This window comes from Centroberyx gerrardi, chromosome 10, assembly GCF_048128805.1.
Source record: "Centroberyx gerrardi isolate f3 chromosome 10, fCenGer3.hap1.cur.20231027, whole genome shotgun sequence".
In the NCBI taxonomy this organism is placed as follows: Eukaryota; Metazoa; Chordata; class Actinopteri; order Beryciformes; family Berycidae; genus Centroberyx; species Centroberyx gerrardi.
The window spans coordinates 16,201,320-16,220,317 of record NC_136006.1 but is presented as its reverse complement, the minus strand read 5'-3'; the positions used below and the strand labels follow the sequence as shown (position 1 = coordinate 16,220,317).

Sequence of the window (18,998 nt, the reverse complement as noted above, 5' to 3'; positions counted from 1 at the left end):
AATCACTCACTTTATGGAAGATATTTTTATTTAAGAACTCAGGTCACATTTATACTTGCATAGCTTTCTGTTAAGCCAATGTAGTTCACCCAGACTGTGGTCCCTTTGCCAAGCCCAGGTTTATTATGTGAAATGAAGTTGGTCAAACACATTCCTCTGGTAGAAATACTATCCTTCAGCTGATTGAGAAACACTTGAATTTACATAATGTTGGCAGGCGCAGGGCCTTTTGAGCTTGAGGCTGGGTAGAGACTTGCCCTAAGAGGAATCTTAGTCCTTCCTTGCATGAGTGACTCTCGTGATGTAGAAATAATTAAAAAACAGTAATTAAATCTGTAGTAGGTGATCTTGTGGGTTATTTTATATTCATATCCTTGGTGATTGTGATGCATATTGAGCACAGAATAGCAGTGTCCCTTCTGTCTGCTGTTGCAACACATCCCAACTTAGTTTGACACGGCCTCACTACCAAGGCTGAATTCATTATTCTTGGTATGCATAACACTTCAAGGTAAAATGATCCAAAATGTAAATAAACAAAATTATTTTTTATGAAAATAAAATTTTAATGTACCAATAACTTACATTACTATATCCTCAAATAACTAGCAATAGTTAAGGGTTCCCCATTCTTAAGGAAATCCCAAGAAGACATTATCTTTATTAGCTTATTTGATCTCAAGTTGTTTTGAACTTGTGTCTAATGACTTGAGAGAAAGACCTGCAAGGATCTTCTAATCTCTGTGACCATTCATAAATTTCTACGTGTTTTTATATTCCATGACTTAAATGTAGCCTTGGAATTGTAGTCTTTATATAAATATACAGGTTTTTCCAGGTCTGGGAACCCTGTAGTTGTTTTCCCAAGACTGTTTAATTAGTAACAACTATGAAAGGTAATAAAACACGAACATACAGTACATTTTTCCTTCAAGGTATACCAAGCAGTGATATATGGTGGTAGGTTGGTTCTTGTCAAAGTGGAGCAATACAGTACGTCATCCTGCTCAGTCTACCTTAAAGGACCCTTGAACCTCTTAAACTCACTTCAAGTGTAGGGTGAGGTTACAATATGAGCAGCCTTCGATAATATTTTGAAAAACAAGTCTTACCCATCCAGAACCTTCCATGTTATCAGGTCTTTACAGATTTTCAGCAAGAAGAGAATGCCTCTTTCCAAATCTGCAAATCAAGCAAAGTGGTTACTCTTACCTGCTCCATCTTCTTAAGTAAGCTTTTGTGAAATACTCACTCCCTTTTCCTGTTAGGTCTGAAATCTAGTATTTGCGGGTAAACTGCAGTATCTCTGACTCAACAGGATCTCCATTGTGTCCAGGAACTAGTCTTTCTTCGCTAGCACCAGCTGCTGGGAGGTTTAGCTAGCCTTGAAACAGAGACGCTCACTACCAGGCACGACACTGCAAGCTTTCTTCCATGGGCGTTGTGCTTGATGCTGCCTTCTCTTTTCTCTCTCAACATGCTGACTGGTCCACTGTGCTGGGGCTGAAGACGTCCTGTCTGACAGTCATCTGCAATCCTCCACACTAGCGACGCTGAGGGCCCAACTGCAGGAGTTTGTGGCTGTTATAATCCTACTTGCTCAACACTGGCATAGGTGGGGTACGGGCCCTTGCCCTAGGTCTACCCAAAACTCCCTTGTCATTGAGCCAGGTTAAAAAGGAAAAGTCTTTAAAGTCTTTAAAAAAAATACTTCCAAAAAAGGAAAAAGTTCTGGAGAGGCTGATTTGCTAAACTTCATAGTTACAACAAGCAGGCAACAGAGAAATTAATGACTCTTTTAATCTTTTTCTGAACCAATGACGCACTGAACCTCATGGCACTTTACTACACAATTTTATTCGGTCGTTTTCTTCTACTCAAAATATTTGAACAATCTAGAATTCTGTTTGCTGTGAACAAGAGTGAAGCATTCCCTTAATTCTAATCCAGACTGCTTATAATTGTTGACACTAGTACTATGAAGGAATTACATACTGTGCTTCAAATACAAAATCAACATACACTTGACACTTGCAATTTAGCAATCATAATATTTCAAAAGAAAAATGGATAATTCTAGCTCATCTGAGGGCCTGATATATCTACGCCATTTGACAAAACCAGGTGAAAAGACAAAAGATGAAAAGACTAGCAGAAATCTAAACCACAGAAAAACAAAAACAAAAAAAAAAAGTAAGTTTATATTAAGAACTGACTTCAGGTAAAAAAGTTTCACTTTACCCCTGATACCATAGGCACAATACACACACTTTAGATGCACAAAAGGAAAAATTGTTTTAGCAGGGAAACATCTATCACAAGTAACGAAGGGTATCATCTGCACTCATTTAATGTCTTGTGTGTACAGTCCTTTTTTTTCCATAAACATCTCCGATTTAGCTGCAGTAAATGTCTGCCTTCTGTGTTCCTCTAATGCTCTCAGATGACTGCCTCAAAGTAACCTGCAGCTTTCCTGACAATTCCTTTGCTCACCTCCTCGCCTCTCCTGCTAAGAACTGAAGCCTGTTGAATGGATACAGGATAGAACAAATAGTTATTCTACACTTTTATGTGCTTACTCTGTACTGTGCCACTAGGGTGGTGTGAAATTGAATTGAACTTACCAAAACATCAAATAATTAATATCGTCGTGAGCCATAGCCACCTCCACCACCGCCACCACCAGAGCCATAGCCACCTGCAATGAACAAAATTACATTAGTACCCTGACAAGGTTATGTCACGCTTGAAATGCAGTTTTGAAGTCTCATCATGACACTCACCGCCATATGGTCCACCCGAGTTTCTGCCACCAAAGTTGTTTCCCTTCATGGGGCCATAATTGGACTGCTGTCCACCATAGTTTCCAAAGTCATTGTAATTTCCGCCCCCTCCGCCTCCGCCTCCACCTCCACCAAAGTTTCCTGAAGTCACAAGTGTCTGATTTCAAGGCAGCGTTCCATTTCAGGTGTCAAATACTGCACTTCTGCTATGGATTAAAGCTAGTGCTTGATTTAACACTCGGTCTTAAATACAGAAGAATGAGTATACAACCATCTTATTAAAGTGAAAATAGAGTGTGGAAACAATGAAAGCGGTACCTCCATCGTTGTAGTTGTCATAGCCACCAAATCCACCACCCTGGTTCCCATATCCTGGACCGCCACCTCCATAGCTCCCTCGGCCTCCTCCGTAACCGGGTCCTCCACCATAATTTCCACCTGGAGAGACATAAACACATTGGCAACTCTTACATTGTGATAATACAAACATACAAAAGAAACTCATTCATTACATAACTGAGTGGGCATTGTAAACTTGATACCATTGCATGAATGCAATGTTGTGTAAATGTGTAAAAATAAGTGTGAGGTTTAATCCATCACGCTTCTTAAAATTAAGGTTCACAACAGCAGCTCACCATCTCCTCCTCCATATCCATCGTAGCCATCACCACCATAGCCGCCTCGTCCTCCACCATAGCCACCTGCAAAACAAGGGGGTAAAGTACATTATGTCTTAAAACTGTGACCTGCTTTTTAAATCCTGCAGCTCCCACCCTGTCCAAATGCCACTCACCTCGGAAGTTACCACCACCACCATAGTTACCACCTCTGCCCATAAAGTTTCCGGATCCTCCACCTCTATCTGAAATGAAGAAAGACACTACGTTTACAGAGGCATTTCCAACACAGCAGCGCACTGCTTTTAAAAAATAGTCAGCCAGGTGTAGAATAATCAACCACTGTGTAACTCTTTTCACTCTGGTCTGATGATGCTTACTCCTCTGACTGGACACAGCCATCATTTCCTGTTTGGAGAGAGCTTTCCTGACCTCACAATTGTGGGAGTTGATTGTGTGGTATTTCTGGGCTGTAAAGTAAACAAGGAAAAACATTTAGTCTTCATTAACATTTCCTGATGTTTAATAGCAGCCGATCTAACTCTGAACTGTAAGCAACCACATACCAACAATTTTATCCACAGTGTCATGGTCATCAAAGGTGACAAAGCAGAATCCCCTCTTTTTCCCAGTTGAGCGTTCCTCCATGATGTCAATGCATTCAATCCTTCCATACGTCTCAAAATACTCTCGAATGTGGTACTCCTCTGTGTCCTCCTTGATGCCACCAACAAAGATCTTCTTTACGGTCAGATGCGCACCCGGTCTGGAAGAGTCCTGAAACAAACAATAGCCGTGAGCGCACAACAAACAATACAAAGTGATTCACTTGCTAATAATCTGTGCCTACTTCTCTGGGTTTGTTTACCTCTCTGGACACGGCCCTCTTGGGTTCAACGACACGGCCATCCACCTTATGAGGCCTTGCCCCCATGGCATCATCCACCTCTATTACAGAGGCGTATGTTACAAAGCCAAACCCTCTTGAACGCTTGTTGTTGGGGTCCCTCATCACCTAAAACACCAAAATGTTTGACAATGGTGGTGGGGATAGGTTAGCTACAGTTAACATAATGTATTTTGTTTTTTTTTGCCTCCACTTTGCCATAGGCTACACAAACAAATACATACCACACAGTCCGTGAGTGTCCCCCATTGTTCAAAATGAGCCCTTAAACTCTCCTCAGTTGTTTCAAAACTCAGACCCCCAATAAACAGCTTTCTGAGCTGTTCGGGTTCTTTAGCTTCACGACCCTGTAGGAATAACATGAGAAAAGTTATTCAAACACAACTGCGAATTCAGTGAGCTAGGACTAAAATAGTAAAACTAATAAAACATGCCTATCCTGCGCTATTTAATTTGAATACACCTTACTCCTACAGCAGCGTATTATGGCTGCATCCCTGTTGTGGCAGCAGGCTGAGGCAACAATGACAACTATATCACGTTGATTAAACTGACAAGTGAATCAAGAGCACAAACAAAATATTACAAATCTTATGTTGTTGATGTATGTTAAACCGCTTCAAGCCGCTGACAGGCTAAGGCCCGCCACAGCAGGTTAACAAAGCTAGCGCTGGCTAAGTGGTGGGCAGATTTGACAGCTAGCATTAAGCTAATGTCAGGAGTCTCGCAGGTTGACCAGTGTGCTGTTAGCTACTTGGTATCAAATTAAACCAACAGCTATCAAGGCTAACCTAGGTTTATTCATGCCAGCGTCAATGTTGCTTTTAGCGTCAACCCAAACATGACCCCAGCAGAGGCTGTCAGCTATCCGGTGTTAGCTCGTTTTGATAACTAGCGTTAGCTTAGCTGCGACGTCAGCTAACTGAATAGCACTGAAGTACGAGCTTGATTTCCTGCAAATGTTAACGCTACATAAAAGCCGCAAATTACAATGCACTGCTATGCACATTTACACTCTCGTATTATTATTAGATAGTAGCCACTGCATTACTGTGTTTTATGTATATTTAAATTGCAACATTTGAGAGCACATCACCTCCATTTCGCAGTTGTCCATAGGCGCAGAACGGAATTGATCACGTGATGCGGAAACCCTCGTTCTGTTAGTGAGTTTGGGATTATATTTGTCAAAACTAAAACTGCAGTAGAAGATAGCTACTAAGACATCTCTATGGAAATAAACAGGACCACCCCTGTTTAAAGTGTCAGGTTATATTGGGTCAGTTTTCCCCTTCTTGCCGTCTTGCCGTCTTGCTATGAAAAAAGGATAATTCGCGCCATCTACTGGTTAAAGGGGAATACCACTCAATTTAGAATACCCATTATATTACTCTCATGTCCACAGCTGGGGCAGTCAAGGAAATTAGTACTGGGAGAATGAAAAATCTTCAGCCAGCCCCTGAAATTATTGGGTAGAGTCTGAGTCTACTCCTTTGACAATGAGTGGGATAGTGAATTTAAATGAGCTGTATTCTACTGTAGCATTGTTAGCTTCAAAACAGAAAATGTATTCTGTGTGGTCAGCTTTCCCATGTTTTTTTTTTTTTTTATTTTATTTTTTTTAAGTCATTCTCTATGGTACATTGGTCTGACATGACAAATCAAGGAGCAATACTTTTCTCTGTTTCCTGGATATGGGGGATACTTCACTTCAGCAGAAACTGTCTCATAACATGAATGAAAATATTACAAGGCTGATGTTCAGAGGTATTCGGGGGGCATAACATACCTATAGCCTATGTTTTCTGTTCAAGTTAGACCTTTCTCACTAGGCCTCTTGACTGGGCGAGTATGATCTATGTGCCAGACACTATTGAACCTTGTTGAAGCTGACCAGCATCTCCAAATTTATGACTGTTTTATGGTTTAGACAATGTCTGTCATTAACTTTATTGTAGTGTGTGAGAAAAATACAGCCCCAATAAAAAGGGTAATGTTTTTCTGACACCATTAATGATGAGTATTTATTATCAATCCATAGTTCAAATTCAAGGGACTGTCTGTGGCTCTGTTTCTACAGTTACTGTATTTGTTTAGGAGAGATGAATACATTTCTATTCTTACAACGTTGGCAAGTATAATAGGTGAGTAAATGTTCTATTCATCTTTGCTCACAATGTTGAATGAATGGAAAATCTACCAATAAGTGAATCACAGTAAAATCAGGTATATTAGGCTATCATTTCAATAAATTTAGCAGTTACATTTGTTACAGCACATTTATTCCTTAATTAAACTATTAATGAGAGCGAGGACCTGGTAACATTATTTCTGCTTCAGGGCGTACTCTTAATTAGGGAACACTATAGCATGCAGTCATCAACATCAACATCAAAATCCTAATTTCTTGTTTTTAGAGATGTTTGATCATCCTGCAACATGTGAGCATGCATGAAACAACCACAATTTATTGTTTATGGAAATATTCTTGGAGAGAGTATAACCATTTCATTTTTTTTCCCCAGCGCTTTAGCTAAATATGTTATTGAATGGACAAAAACCTCAGATCCCATTTGAGGCTGGTATTGGTTTTGTTTATGATACAGAGTTATATTTTCTCTACACATTGGCAGTGGATGCCTGTTCAGCATTGGAAAGACCAACGTTATATTTAGTCTTTTTCTTTATCCCAGCTGAAGCCTGTGTGAGGCACTGTTGTTTGAGTAGAGCAGATGGAAGGGACCTTGTCCAAATGTCATGCTCACTTAAACTGGTTTCTTTGTCTGTTTTGGCACAAATAAGAGAAAGGACCAAACAAGCATTGGAATACATTATGTGGTCATGTAATAATAACTCAACCTACCAGAATCTGTCTTTCATTTCATTTGATGGCTCTGCGATGGCCATGACACTCTTTGCATCATTATAGAGATTACTTCTTGTCTTTTTTTTAATATTTCTTCAGCATTTCCTAGCCATTTTTGTTTTTTAAATGCTATTATTACCTTGCCGTAAACTAGCTAGTCAATTGACTAATATTTGCTTTCAATATTATCATAATGTTGCTCACATCAAACTATTACTCACTTACATCAAACAAAATTTTGCCTGCTATATAAAAGACTTTGCTTCTTTACTGACCATATCAGTTTTTAGTACTGACAAATATGGCTGCTGTTGTAATGCAGAATGCTAGAAATTTCTTTGTCAGTTTGTACACTAGAACAGTATTTGTTAAATTATGGAACAGGACCTTTTATGCGTTTACCAAATCTCTGTTTCTGATGAGTCTCCTCATGTCAGAAGTGCAAGTACAGTATGTTTATATCAGCCTGGTCCCAGGGAAAGACTAAATGTGTGTCCTGTGCTGCACTAGAGCATTTGAAGAACTGCAGCAACGTTGTCGTCGATGTGAAACCTTGGTGTCTGCCTTATTTTGTCACATTTGGACCGAGAATAACCAGAAAAAGAAAACAACGAACCAAAGCCCAGCAATCACAACTGTGGGACTGATAAATAATCTCATAATTGAACGTCAACATTTGAGATTTGTAGGGAGGAGCTGAGCTGAGTGTAGAGGTGTGAGTGAACGCTACAGTATCAGTCTCCCGCAGATGTAGTTTGATTGATGCTCTGTGTACATCTCCTTGCCCCAACCTCTGGACAACATGTTTGTTTGGTTGTTGATCACACCCCTTAGTCTTTGGACGTAACTGCCCCCTGACACAACAATATATCACAAGCCCCACATTGCCACCCGCTAGGGACATTTCTTTTCTGTGTTCTGTGGAGGCTACTTTGTCCTTTTATATGGCATTTTGGGAAATCAAGATTTGATGCAAAAGATGTATTTGTTTTTATTTCACAGCCAAGCCTCAGCTTCTTTTCATCACATCAAAGTTGTGCCAGTAGGGCTCTAACATGCTCCAATGCTAGAGCACTGAAATTTAAATGCAATTAGCAGTTCATTTACATCAAATGTAATAAAAAATGAAAACTTGAAAAAAAATTATATTTAATGACACTCGTAAAAAAGTCTTGGTTTGATCTGATTTACCATACAACTATGTAATCTTGGTCTTGATTATAATTTTGGCTGTGACAAATGAATGATGTAACCATCTCCTGAAATAGAGGGGGATGACATCCTTGTATGGTCTAAAAGGCAGCACTTAGGACTGTGATTAAATAATTAATACAAGTTTTATACCCATTTTAAACCTCAAAATTATGGTTTGCCATATATCTGAGAGTGAGCCACTGAAGAGCACCCTGTCAGCAAAAATTTCATGTACAGTAAATCTTTGTGAGGGAGGAGCCAACAGCTGCAAATCATTTGTGAGGTGAGGGATGGCATACATATAACCTTTCCTCCTTTTATTCTTTTCAGGTAATGCTTGAGTAGAATACACCACTGAAAACTGAAAATGTGCTGCGCTGAAAAGGCAAACAATGAAATCTTTTCAGCTCATGGATGACTTTAATTTGTGGAGGATTACGTCAACACGGAGCACTAATCGTCTTTTTCAGTGCTGGGGTCAGTTTGAGAGCAACTGATGCAATAGTAGGTGGCACCATATAATAGCCCTCTAAACAATGTGCCAGTGTCAAGGATCATGCCTGAAACAACCAATTTCTGAGCCGGGCCTTCTGGTTTTGTCCATTGTGCAGAACAAGCAATGCAGTGACATCCTAATCAAACCTGACTGCTACATAATGATGTCCGTTTCCTTGGAGCAATGGATCCATAAGCGCCTAAACACAAGCCTTGCAATCCGCATAAAGCAAATGATGATCATATAAGGAATATAAGAACTTTAACTTCTCACATGATGACTGTTGCCAGTGCATCAGCATAACCTTCCCATATCCACAAAATATAGCACACACACCATGCCAAGGATCATATTTTGACCAGCTGAGTCTAATTTGGCTTTCAGTCTCCTCTAGATGGCACTATTGTCCATGAAAAGCTGGGCCTTTTATTTTCAAATCCACATCACCTTGTAAATGTCAAACAATTTTCCTAGATGCTAAATTATTATTTTTCCCTTGTGTTTCCCCTGTGTCTCGCCATTTGATGAGCTGCAATCATCTCAACCCCCTAATTATATTTGTGTCTATTTGTTTCTATAATTAATGTAATTGTGAGGAAAACATTTGTATTATTGGTCTACTGGCTATTGCATAGCAACAGTACTTTATTAGGGAGACGGTAGCAAAATGAATGATTTGTTTAGAGGGTTACGCACTAACTTTTGTGAGTATTACTGTTTTATAGATGCCGTGTATGATATGAATCAAGAGAAAATAGTGTATTGCATCTGCTTTCATTGTTTATTTTTTTGTTAGCAACCCATAAGCATGCTATATATGTTTGGCTCATCATGTGTCATTGAAATATTTTGATGAACTTTCTGTTCCTCACACCCATTGCCTGTGGTGCAGCGGGTGTTAAGGTTGACCTTGTCCTGAGAAAGCGTAGGCTTGGCTCCGTAACTCCATGAGGGAAGCCTGCCTGTCACAACCTGGGCTTGGGCAGAGACGGACGTACGCAAGTGGAAACTCTGAGGAAATGGAGATTCAGAGCTGGAAACCAGGGAGTCAATTTAGTCACTGTCTACCACCTTTTCACATGCAAGTACAAAGCCAATCTCACACATCAGTGTTGACCAGAATCTCTCTCTGAGGAATTTAGGGAAAGAACAATTCCTAGCATCTGTTTCCTGCTCACTTGCATAGAGGAAACTGTGTGTAAATCACACCAAATATAAATAGAATCAGCATTCAATTTACAGGAGCTAAAGTTGGTTACTGTGGCCTTGCCTTTTGGTCTCTCTCTCTCTCTCTCTCTCTCTCTCTCTCTCTCTCTCACTGAAATGTGTGTGTGTGTGTGTGTATGTGTGTATGTGTGTGTGGAGTAAGATATGAAGGAACCACATAGGCTACCAATGAATTAGTTGCATCACAAGGCACACATGTGCTTTTTAATGCATAAGGCATACTAAATGCATCACAAAGCAAGGCTGATGTGTTCTTATTCCTTATCGTAAGCACTACAACATGTTTTGCAGGAAAATACTGAAATCGTACTGGAAACAAATGGCACAAAATAGCTATTGTCAAAAAATATACATACAACTGCTGACTCTTTTGAGTCCAAAGATATAAAGAGGATTTTACAGAGGTCCTGCAAAATTATAGTTTAATAACAAAAAAATCTATGAGGCAATTAAAAAACTGATAAACATAAATATATTTCACTGGACATAGTTACTCAACTGACCAACACTGCATTCGTTACTATTACTATTAGTGTTACTGTATATATGGAAATATACATGCATAAATATTTGTTTTCGGAGTAAAAGCAAGTTATTGATAATAATGCTTCTGAACCTAGCGATGAAAAATAGCGAAAACTCAAATCACTGAACGTTCTTGTTTCACGAGAGTCATAAACATCTCAGCATGCTCTTCCCTCCAAGGCTAAACACCAAAGAGATGGACTCATATCAGTTATTCTAGTAGAGCTATTAGGTTCCGCATGAACACTGTGTGTTCATTGCCTTGAACAAAGTATTCAACAAAAGGGAGCTGCTTTTTTTTTTACTGTCAGTCAGTCTCCTGCGTGGCAAAAATTGCTTCTTCCCTTCAAGCCTGTATATCATGTAAAATACCATTTGTTAACATGGAGTTGGATCTGTAGACTTAAGAATGAGAGCATCGCCCACTAGATCTAGGTGTAAGTTAATGTTATAGATTCATTTCACATTGTTCTGTCACTGTTGTCTATTATACAGATTATCCCTTTTCTTTCATTCAGTATTTTTAGCTGTTTATATGAATTAGCAGTAAAAAACCTTATTCTGCAGGCATGTTTGTTGAATCTGGTCTCTGTCCCCCACAATCCACCCTTCCTCATTTAAGTGTATTGCTTGGATATGTGTCCATAAAGGATTCAGGAACAGAGTTCTCATAACTCTGTGAACATGGAATCAATGCACTTGGTTTGATTTTTAATATTGACTGGTCCTTTTAGGCTGATACATGGTGGCCATCACACTGTGTATTGATACTGTCAGACAGGCCATGGCAAAGCCTTTTTAATGAGCTACAGGTCACGCTTGGGCTTGGAGTATTTTTCTCGTTCTCCTAAATATGGACAGGTAACAGCAGGCTTCCTCCAAATGCTCTCTGGGAGCAATAAGGCACTTTAGGTTGTTTGCTTCAGTTTGTCAAAGACACATATAATAATTTTCCAGAGGAATAATGCATTAGATTTTTTCAAGGCATTTTGTGTGAGGGTAGAAAGCAAGATGGTAGGAAAAATAACATATATATAAAAATCAGTGCAGTTGGTGTCACACCTTTTTCTTTTTTTTAAAGCAGTGACCGTGACCTTTCTTCTTGCTTCTTCTTGAAAAATAGAAGGAGGAGGGGTGATTACACTAGGAAACAATCCAATGCATCGGTCTATTGATGTCCAGAGAAGAGAACCAGATAGTGCGGTGTAATAAAAACCTTTATTTACAGCTCCTCAGCGGAGAGCAACAGAGGAGTGCTGTGTTTCCCTCTGGCACTAATTGACTGCCTGCAGCAGGAGAAACATAGACTCTCACCCCTCGCTGGCGCACCGCTCTCAGATGTAATAATAACCACTATGCATTCTCTGAATGTACTTCCGAAGTCATCCTGCGCTACAGCTATCGTAAAAGAGCATTCATTTTGAAAACCTAGGGATTGTGTAATAAAATGAGGATTTGGGGACTGTGTCGTGGTGCTGTGGCACGTCTGCTCTGTATTTATATGGCGTGAGCCTATGGTGATCCAGGCAGCTCTGAGGCAGTTGTGTGCGGTCCATTCAGTGCATTTCCCTTCTTCCTGGGCGAGAAACAAGGGAGGGGGCAGGTGTGGGAGGCAAGGGAAAACCATCTCTCCCTTCCCTAATTTTTGTGTACAGGCAACAAACGACCACAAAAGTGCTGCTTTCACAGTTTTCTGTGGCCCGACGTTGAGCTCCCGGCAGAACTAGACAAAGGAATGGTGGGATGATGAAGTCCCGAGCAGTGCAGGGCAGGTGTTTCCTCTGTCTCCTGGGAGCCGGGGACTACACCTGCCCACTACTAACCCACTGTGATGGATCGATGAAGCAGTAACTGACTCAGCACTTCAACAGCTCTACCTGGGATTAGAGCACAGAGGACCTGATTGAAACACACTGTCATCCCACAAACAATAACACACATCCATCTTTGGAGGGCCGGCTCTTCTCCCCTCCCCTGTGCTTTACTATCACTGAGAATGATTGCACTGTTGATGATGAGAGGAGCAATCTATTGGACGAGAGGCAACAGCCAAAATTTCAGCGGACATGATGTCTAATGGCACCGCTTGGATACAGTAAACACTATCTGCATCACTATGAAGCCGCTGAATAATGACCTTCACACCTGGTGATCCAATATTGGTTTACACACATGCGTGCAGAGACACACTGCACACACACACACACACACACAAAACCCATATATGGATGCATACACACGTGCATGCGCAAATGCATACATACACACACTCTCATACTCACACATGCAACCCATGTATGCACACACACACACACACACACACACACACACACACATACACAAGCAGTCAGATAAACATATTTCTGTAATATTTTGAATTAGGTGATACTCCATTTAGAGAAGAATAACCATAAGGCCTGCGTGGTCCCAGGAGTCGATGACTAATGTAGTCTAATAGCCAATGCTGGCATGGGTCATTTTGCAAGTCGACCCAGGCAAATCCTCAATGGTCTTTTATCCAGTTAGAGAAATGATGACTATCAAAGCATTTCAATACATTTGTAGACTTTATAGCTATCCATTTTCATCTCTCAATGCCCACAGTTAAATATTTTAATGAAAGGTAAAAGGGTGGAAATATAATGTTCTGTGTATTTCAAAATACACCTCAAACAGTAGCTAATGTGCAAAAAAAATTTATAATGCAAACATTTTTAATTAATTAAGTGATAACTGGCTTGCTTGAAGAATGAAATAATCACAAATATTCCTTTGATCACATCTCCTCCTGAGAATAATACCTCTATATTCAACTTTAGGCTATAAAACTGCAAGAGAATTTGCAAAATAATAACAGATAATCTTATTTGCTGAACTGATTTTGACATTCCTTTTTTTGTATGTTATTAATTGCTAATTCTAAATTTATGATAGTGTAATTCATTCATATTTCACTTCTATAACCTAATTTCATTGCAGAAAAGCTTGAGTGTTTGATGCAAATTATGATTCATGTCATGGTATGTGGATGCTAGTAGTAAAGTGAAGATTCAGAAAAAACATAAAGCGCATGCAATGCTTAGAAACAACTTAGGAGGGAGCCTTAAGCATGAGGTTGGAGCTTATCTGAAAGCCTCCTTACCATCAGCCCCTTTCTCTCTCCCTATACTAACATGTTCAGTACAAACACCCAGGAAAGTAGAGCTCTCCCTCTCTTGATATTATTTGTGCTATATGGTGTATTTAAAGGAGTTTATTCTACAAAGGAAATATTGTGCACAGTGGCGGGATGCTACTGATAAAACACAACATGATTATAAGCTCTATGTAATGTAATTGTTGATTTGGAAAATGACAAGAACTCCTCTGTTGCCACAGTTGATAGCCTCTCTCATTAGTATCTTAATTGGATTTTTCTAACAACAAAACATGTTTTGAGAAAAGCAGAGCGATTCAGCCATATTCAAGTCATTTTCCCCTGCACTGATCAAAATGGAGCAAGATGGGAAAGGTTTACTAAAATAATGTTTCCAGAGGTGAACAATAGAGCAAATATTTAAAAAAGATAGTGGATGCCGTTTCATCTGGTGGTTCCATCAGAATATCTGGCTGCACTTTGCTGTAGCCAGCAATGTTTCCTTATCTTGTCCTGTTGTGCTTATCTGGCCTGTGTACAGAGTTGGGTCTGTAATGAGCGTCGTGCCTACACCTCGCCCCATGTGGATGGACCGGCCGCTGTCCCACACATCCGTCCTCACATAAACTGGGAGGGGGGTTGTGTGTGTGTGTGTGCCACTCGCACACAAACACACTTGTGTAACTCCCTCCACATGTGCCCCCCCACATGCACGTACTTCACGCTCTAGTGGGGTGGCTTGGCTAAATGTGGGACCCTGGTCTAGGTGGCAATGACAGATTTAGAGGATGTTGTGGACGGAGCGGGACACAGGCCGGCCTATGGAGGATACGTGTGACATGTAACATGCAGCGGTGGCGTGGAGTGATGACATCCTCAGTTTAATGAGCGGAGTTAATGCTGCCCATGTTACAGCGAGCTGCCTGCCACAGAGAGCTGTAAATCTGCCTGCTATCACTTCTGCCCCACTAATACAGGAAGTATTATCTAATAACTGCAACTAGGAGGACTAATTTTCTATTGAGCCGATACCCCCCACAAGCACTATCCAAGCTCCTTGTGGTGGAGAGGATAACCCAGATAGAAAGTTTTATCATTCAGAAGTCTGGAGTTAGTTTAGTGAAGAAGACAATGTGGGACAGGTACTGACCAGACACTCCCTTTGGAGTTAAAGGGAGTTTGTCTTGATGTTGGGGTTAGAAAAATCAAATAGGGTGCCAGACAAATCCCAGACGTCTGGCTGTTCTGCCCCAGCTGCCTTCGGTCTGCCACATTCCTGGGGCACACTGGAGCTCTAAAGGACCTCTGTGTCAGTGCCCCCTCACTGGCCTGCCCTTCAGCTCTGATTTGTTGAGTGCTGGTGTCAAAGGGGACTACTTTGTAGATGGTGTGCTCTGCTTACCTGTTTCCCCACAGCAGAGGCAGTAAATGTCACTCTATGACACTCTCTGGACTGTCTCAGGCTGACCATTACAAGGCTGCGGGATAGATACACACGCACGCAAGCACACATGCACAAACGCATACACACAAATGTCAAACGTTAAAGTAAAATTAAACTAGTTAACAAAACCCATCTGTATATCTCCTTTCACCAAAGTAGCAGTTTTGTGGCTGCATTGTGAACAGCTGTAGTGAGAATAAGAGATGGCCACTTTCTTTGTAGATGTGGTGTCTGGCATTTGTCTGCAGCTGTAATGCGATTGTGTTTCAGAGTTTTCCTCCACTGAGCAGGGGGTAATTGCTGACTAGTCTTTTAACCTTATTAAATCATCCAGAGGCAGTGTTGGAGCGAAGATGGAGTTGATGATACTGCACCTCTCATCCTTTTAGGAAAAGGAAAGATGCTGACTACACTTCATCCAGGGGATTATACATTGAATTCAAGCAAAACTGCTATAGGTAATTAGAGAGAAGGGGAAGCACTGTGACAATCACCAAGGGATGAACCTTAGGCAGTAGTGGTATAATTTTCACTATACTTTTTTGTACGATGGGATAATGCAAGTTTACTTGGCAGAACCATTATTGTGACTGTTTGGTTATTATATTTTAATACACGTTGTATTTGCTGTCATTAAAAATATGCAGCCCCTTATGCAAAACAATCCTCTATTTTTATTACCATAATCCATTGACAGACATTATTATACCACTGTGATGTGTGTCCATAAAACACACGTACACAGGTTTGATCGCTCATGGCCATTTCTCAAAGCCTGACATTCACAATATGGCGGCGAAAACTCCAAAGGGGTTTGGGTCTGAGCTTAATTAGATCCCGTGGAGCTAAATCAAATCAGTCTAAACGAGAGCAGAGAGCCAAACCCTCCCCATACAAACGTGTGTCTGTTTTCTGATCTGTGTGGCTCCTGATTGCTATCTCAACTGGACTGTGTGTTTGGAGGTTGGAGATGGGTTGCTTCAAAGCACCGCCACCTCTCTCTCTCTCTCTCTCTCTCTCTCTCTTCTTCACCCTCTTCTCCTCCCTCCCCCACATCTTTTCAGTAGTCAAGGAAAGAGGGAGTGAGAAGGATGGAGAGTTTTTGCCTCCCACTCCTCCCCCTGCTCACACTGCTTAACCTTGACAAGTCAATATGATACAGGCTCAATTTGCTTATCTCCTCCTGACATTACCACTGTTCTCCCTGCTGCGGGGGCATGGGGCCTGCTCCATTAGCATAGCTTACAAACACATCACTCTCTCTCTCTGAGGAGCCACGCTCATCTCCGGATGCTCACCTACTGTATAGGCTACAACGCAAACACAATATAACATGTTAAAAAACGTAGAAGGCATTCATTAACATAAATATCTCTGAGATCTTTAAATCAAGCCTCTTCTTGAGCAGTACTTTTCTATCTGACGCAAAAACAAATGGATAATGATACTGCGGCAGTCTGAATCCATGACTAGGGTGACAAAGTCTTATTCCTCCCCGGTTTCTGGCTAAATGACCATCCAGCTCCAGAGTGCACAGTCAAATGTGTTGTGCAGATATATACCTGTATATGTCAGGCCAGTGAACTGAGCCCCCCAGCATCTGGCTGGTGCTCCCTGGCCAGAGTAGCAGGCAGCTCCCTGGTCTGCAGCTGCAGGGTGGCTCCAACCCAGGTCCATTAGTCACCAGACCCTGGACACCTCTCGCTCATCCCACCACATAAGGTAGCGTAATTGATACCCATCAGCCATGGCTGTAATCTCCTTGGTGGGAAGCAGTGCGGGTGTGGGATGCGCACCTCGTGTTTGGGTAAGAAGGTGCTGAGCGGGGTCCAGGACTCCGGGCCTGTCTCTCTGCCATCACTCCACTTGAAGGTGAGATGATTTAGGGGCCTGGGAGAAAGTTAATTTCTCTTGATCATTGTGTGCAACCTGGAGCCTTAATGGCGGGCGTAATTAATTCTGCTGATGTTAATCACCAGGGCTGGTCCCCACAATTATCAGCCCTGTGCAGATGGGGCGCGGCGCAGACATGAAAAATTAGGAAAATGAATCTGTAATGGGGTGGCAGATCTAATCTGCGTCAGAGAAAACAAAGTTAGGAAGAGCAAAGAGCCCCAGGATTCCAGGTGAAAGCCACCAATACCGACAAACCTGTGTGACAGAGCTGAAAAATGTTGCCGTGTCCAAAGTGTTTGGTAATTACTGGGGCATTGAATTGTTCTATTGTTAATTCATCACTGTAGCAGAGGTTAGGTTCAACATCTCCTTCCTGGGCTATGGGTTGGAGAGGAGGGGAAGCAATGGTGGTCACATGCTTCTGGAGTCACTGTAAGGTTAATCAGGTTCCACTCTTAGTTGTGTGGGCTTTGCAATCAACTTCCATACACTTCTCCAGAGGAAAAAAGAAGACCGTGCAATAGATGAATGAATGAGAGACTGCTGTACGCTCTGCTGTGCACATATGTACATTAGTGTGCACATATTTAGTGCATGTAGACACAAATGCAGTCATACACATGTGCACATGCACGCTCACACACACATCCGCAAATTACAACCACACACACACACACACCCACACACACACATACACACATACACACATACACACTTGATTGTTTCAATCATGGTCTTACTGATGGGAGAATTACTAAAGCATTAGTGGTCAAAGGACAGATACTCCCAGAGGACGTTTCCTCTGCCAACGTCAAACAAAATTAAGCAAAATACAACTGATTAATTGAAATTGCAGAGGAGCCATTTTTCAAGCTCTTACTTGGCTCTGGCAGTTGGGCATGCCGTCATTCCTATTTGGTCTGCTTAATTAGTCTTCTACCTATTTTGTCTTTAATAAGGCATGCCATAGGTTCTTAGAAAATCTAGAAGGTTAGAATGAATCATTATTCATCATCATTGTTGTTTGAATGGTGAAAACTGAGCAATAGACTGAACTGCTGGCTATGATTTAGTTAAAGTATGTTATTAATGAGTTGAATAACCAGCTCTGTTACATTGTTGTTACTCACACAATTGGTGCTCCTCTTGAATATCAAACCAATTTAAATATCAGACTTAATGGTAAGTAAGAACACATCTAATGAACTAGTGTAATGCTATCTGTTTTCTGTGTTGTAATTTATTATGTTTCAACAGACATCTTTCAAACAGTAGAACCACCCACCTCTGGATTGTCAAGGTATTTAGTAGTAATTACTATCACAATCAATACACACATATTGACAGTATTACACTTAACTCCAAGTTTTTTTCCAATATACATCAAAGGTCAAAGGCTCATTTTCTCGTAATTACTCACAGGGGGCAAAAGCAATTCTTGAGGTGAACCTCAACAAACAATAATAGATGGACCAGCTGGCTGTGTTCATTGTTCTGTGGTCAGAAGATCCACAGCAGCGGTGGCCAGGTGTTTACATAGGGCAGAGCAACACCGCCTCAAGGCAAGGGGAAGGACATAGGACATTAACAGCATTTACAGGAGAGCTGCAAAGGTCTCAGATAACAGGAAAGACATATGTACCACACATGTATGATCCACAGTGGAAGGAATACTACATTTTTATCATAGAGTGATAACTGGATTACTAATACCCATCTGCTTGGAAAACTGAAAACCTCCTGTCCTTGAAGTGTTGTTTTGCTCAATGTTTCCTCCACATTCGGTAACATTTTTTACAAATGCACCTCCAGAATTCCTCCAAGAGGGCACAGTGGTGGAGATTAGCACATTCATAATTCCAGGGGATTATATGCTAATGTACTCTCGCCTGTTTGTCTGAGAA

The 18,998-nt window shown here is 41.0% G+C and overlaps 1 protein-coding gene across 1 annotated transcript; it reads right to left on the bottom strand.

Annotated features, from left to right (window-relative positions):
* Positions 1-16: 16 nt before the first annotated feature.
* On the bottom strand, positions 17-5,561 carry hnrnpa3 (heterogeneous nuclear ribonucleoprotein A3). Its single transcript, XM_071902712.2, has 11 exons — positions 5,407-5,561; positions 4,535-4,657; positions 4,272-4,418; positions 3,970-4,180; positions 3,784-3,873; positions 3,580-3,648; positions 3,422-3,487; positions 3,102-3,221; positions 2,784-2,924; positions 2,625-2,698; positions 17-2,523 (listed from the first exon to the last, which is right to left on the bottom strand). The coding sequence occupies exons 1-10, from the start codon at positions 5,425-5,427 to the stop codon at positions 2,640-2,642; spliced, it is 1,047 nt and encodes a 348-aa protein (XP_071758813.1). The 5' UTR covers positions 5,428-5,561; the 3' UTR covers positions 17-2,523; positions 2,625-2,639.
* Positions 5,562-18,998: the final 13,437 nt, after the last annotated feature.

Excerpts from the sequence above, each read along its gene's own strand:
- hnrnpa3 (XM_071902712.2), bottom strand. The coding sequence starts at position 5,427 with ATGGACAACTGCGAAATGGAG. Across the intron at positions 3,874-3,969 it reads CACTGTGGATAAAATTGTTG|CCCAGAAATACCACACAATC; the intron begins GTATGTGGTTGC and ends TTTACTTTACAG. Across the intron at positions 3,222-3,421 it reads TGGATATGGAGGAGGAGATG|GTGGAAATTATGGTGGAGGA; the intron begins GTGAGCTGCTGT and ends ATGTCTCTCCAG.